This window comes from Montipora capricornis, chromosome 2, assembly GCF_036669925.1.
Source record: "Montipora capricornis isolate CH-2021 chromosome 2, ASM3666992v2, whole genome shotgun sequence".
Taxonomy (NCBI): domain Eukaryota; kingdom Metazoa; phylum Cnidaria; class Anthozoa; order Scleractinia; family Acroporidae; genus Montipora; species Montipora capricornis.
Genome location: NC_090884.1, coordinates 45,058,839 through 45,061,338, shown reverse-complemented (window position 1 = coordinate 45,061,338; position 2,500 = coordinate 45,058,839). Strand labels below are relative to the sequence as shown.

The 2,500-nt window shown below is 37.8% G+C and overlaps 1 protein-coding gene across 2 annotated transcripts in view; it reads right to left on the bottom strand.

Moving 5' to 3' along the window:
• Nucleotides 1–2,500, bottom strand: part of LOC138023516 (endophilin-B1-like) — a 14,532-nt gene that overhangs the window by 10,876 nt on the left and 1,156 nt on the right. For both annotated transcript variants that reach the window (XM_068870527.1, XM_068870521.1), the window contains exon 3: nt 1,118–1,246. In XM_068870527.1, coding sequence (XP_068726628.1) covers nt 1,118–1,246 — 129 coding nt within the window. The remainder of the gene's footprint in view (nt 1–1,117; nt 1,247–2,500) is intronic.

Genomic DNA, 2,500 nt, shown 5'->3' with positions numbered 1-2,500 from the left:
CTAAAAACATGGGAAATGTTTTATTCCTGTTAATCTCTTGCATTTGTTGAAGGCCCTCATAAAGTTCCTTTTATTGACAAGTAAAATTGTCCGGTGTTAGACAGAATAAAAGCTTTAGTGTCACTCTGAGGCTCAGGCGAAGGGTACATTCAAGCAAAAGTGGACATACATGACAAGTTTTCATTGTCACCTCTGAACCGGCTCTCACCAACAAGTAAAATCATTTGGCATGAGACAAAGTATTAAAAGTCTTTATACTGTACATGTAAGTAACTGTAACTTTTTAAGAAGGAAACGGTTAAAAATAATCATTACCAAAAGATTATTGTTTCACACGAGAAAGTCCACTGTAGGGAAGCAACTCAAGCTGCATTGCAATGAGGCAAAGGTATTCTCAGAAATGCAAGTACATGTAATTACAAAAATAATGTAGATGCATGTGGATTTCAATAAGCGCTACGAAGTGTCCCCTTGCTCTTCTTCCCACCTTCAGCATCACTCATGCCTCGGAATACAGAAATTAATGTCACAAAGTGTCGGGACCAAATGATGCTCCTCAAGTGAGGATAAATTGCTGCTAACCTTTACCCTAACCTTATTGGTAGAAATACATGTAGGTAGGAAATGCTTAGATTCAAAGGGACATCCCTTGTGTTGGATGTCAAAATTGGGCTTGCATCTTACCACTTGGCATTTCTGGACACAAAGAGGTCTGGGGCCCATTTCTCAAAAGCGCCCAAACTTTTTGCCTGCATTTTAGGGACCTTTACATCTGTCTCTACATTCAAACCCAGGTGGTTTTAGGGCCTTAAATCTTGGTGATTATGTTGTTTCTTTGGGTCTTGTAAATCTGCTAAAAGACTAGCTTTCTAAAACTTTTGGGAAATAGGCCCCTGGATTCAAAGCCATGACTGCATTATTGCACTGCAAACAACTCTACCAAACAAATTTGTAAGCCATCTGAGGAGCTTATCAATTTCACTTATTTTCAATTGTTCCAGATTAAGAAAACCGACAGTAAGCTGGACTGAAACTTTTTTCTCCCACGTTTACATCCTTATTACTCATTATACATGTGCATGTAAGTTAGTATACACTGTACTTCATTTCATCTCACCATAATTTGTTCCTGGACCAAAATCATTTCCAGCTTCAATCATTGACTGTCCTAGGGCTTCACTTTCCGTCACACGAGGAGGTTTTGGCTTGTCTAACTTTTGATACACAAATTCTTCAGCTCTTAAACCTTGGGACAAAAAACAAAGCCAACATCAACTTTATAAAAATCCAAGCCAAACGAATTGAGTTGAGACCAAAGTTTACTCCTTTTAAAAATCTTCAAAACAGCACTACAATATACATGTATTCTTTTAAACACTAACCAATAACTGATTCATTTTTTAACTGGCTAACAAAATAATTATTAGTGATGGAGCACTATTCAGACTTGTATGGCAGTTAGAGAGCTAATGCAAACACCATTTTAGAGGCTGTGGAGTACATGTAGGTTGCAGTAATCGAGGAGCGTGATAAAATGTCAAGTCTGCAATAGTTGAGCAAATGTTATTATTGATGGGCTGCCTATACACAAAGCCCCAGGGTTTGATGGGATCCCTCCTGAAGTCATCAAAAGTGCAAAGGGTACGTATATACATTACCAACACATCCACAGTACAAACGTACATGTACATGACCTGCTCTACAAAAGCTGGGAAGAAGGAGAGGTCCCCAGGATACATGTATGAGGGACTGCAACATTGTCATTCTATACAAGAAAGGTGACTGCAGCAACTGCAACAATAATGAAATATTGCAGAGGAATCTCACTTCCTTCCACAGTGGAAAACTGTTTGCTAGTCATGAGTGAAACTCAAGAGATGGACAAAACTTGCTGAAAAAGCGTATCTTGAGTCAGAATGTGGCTTCAGACCAGAAAGCTCCACCACAGAACCAGACAACATAGCCTTTACAGATCTGACAAGGCATTTACACCATTATCCTTTTGGGACATTCACAGTGAATTTTTACAAATAATGGAAGTTTAATTGAATGAACTTTAAAGTGCTACTGTACTGTGATTTTCAAAAATCATTTCTTCTTAAGTTTTGAAATACTATGTTTTCATTACCCTAGAGAAATCTGGCCAAATTAAGAACATTGTTTAGTTTGAGTTAAAATTTTATTATTTGACAGTCTACAAGTTTAAAATCATGAAAGAGATGGGTAAAGGAAAAAATAGAATCAAGCATGGAGTGTGTACACAGCTGATTACATGTTGCAGGAAGCACCAGACCTTCAGGCTTTCAAACTACTAAATGAGTGTTTTGCACACTGCAGTATATACATGTAGTTCATTCCCTGCATTTTGACATGCTGTATTCCCAATCACTTGAGTGTTTGACATCTTTTACCTACCCATTCTGCTCTCAGAGACCTTCCTCAAATGTAAGTAATAGACCAATTTGGCTAACTCAATGTTGTACCCAATTCAAATCCTTTG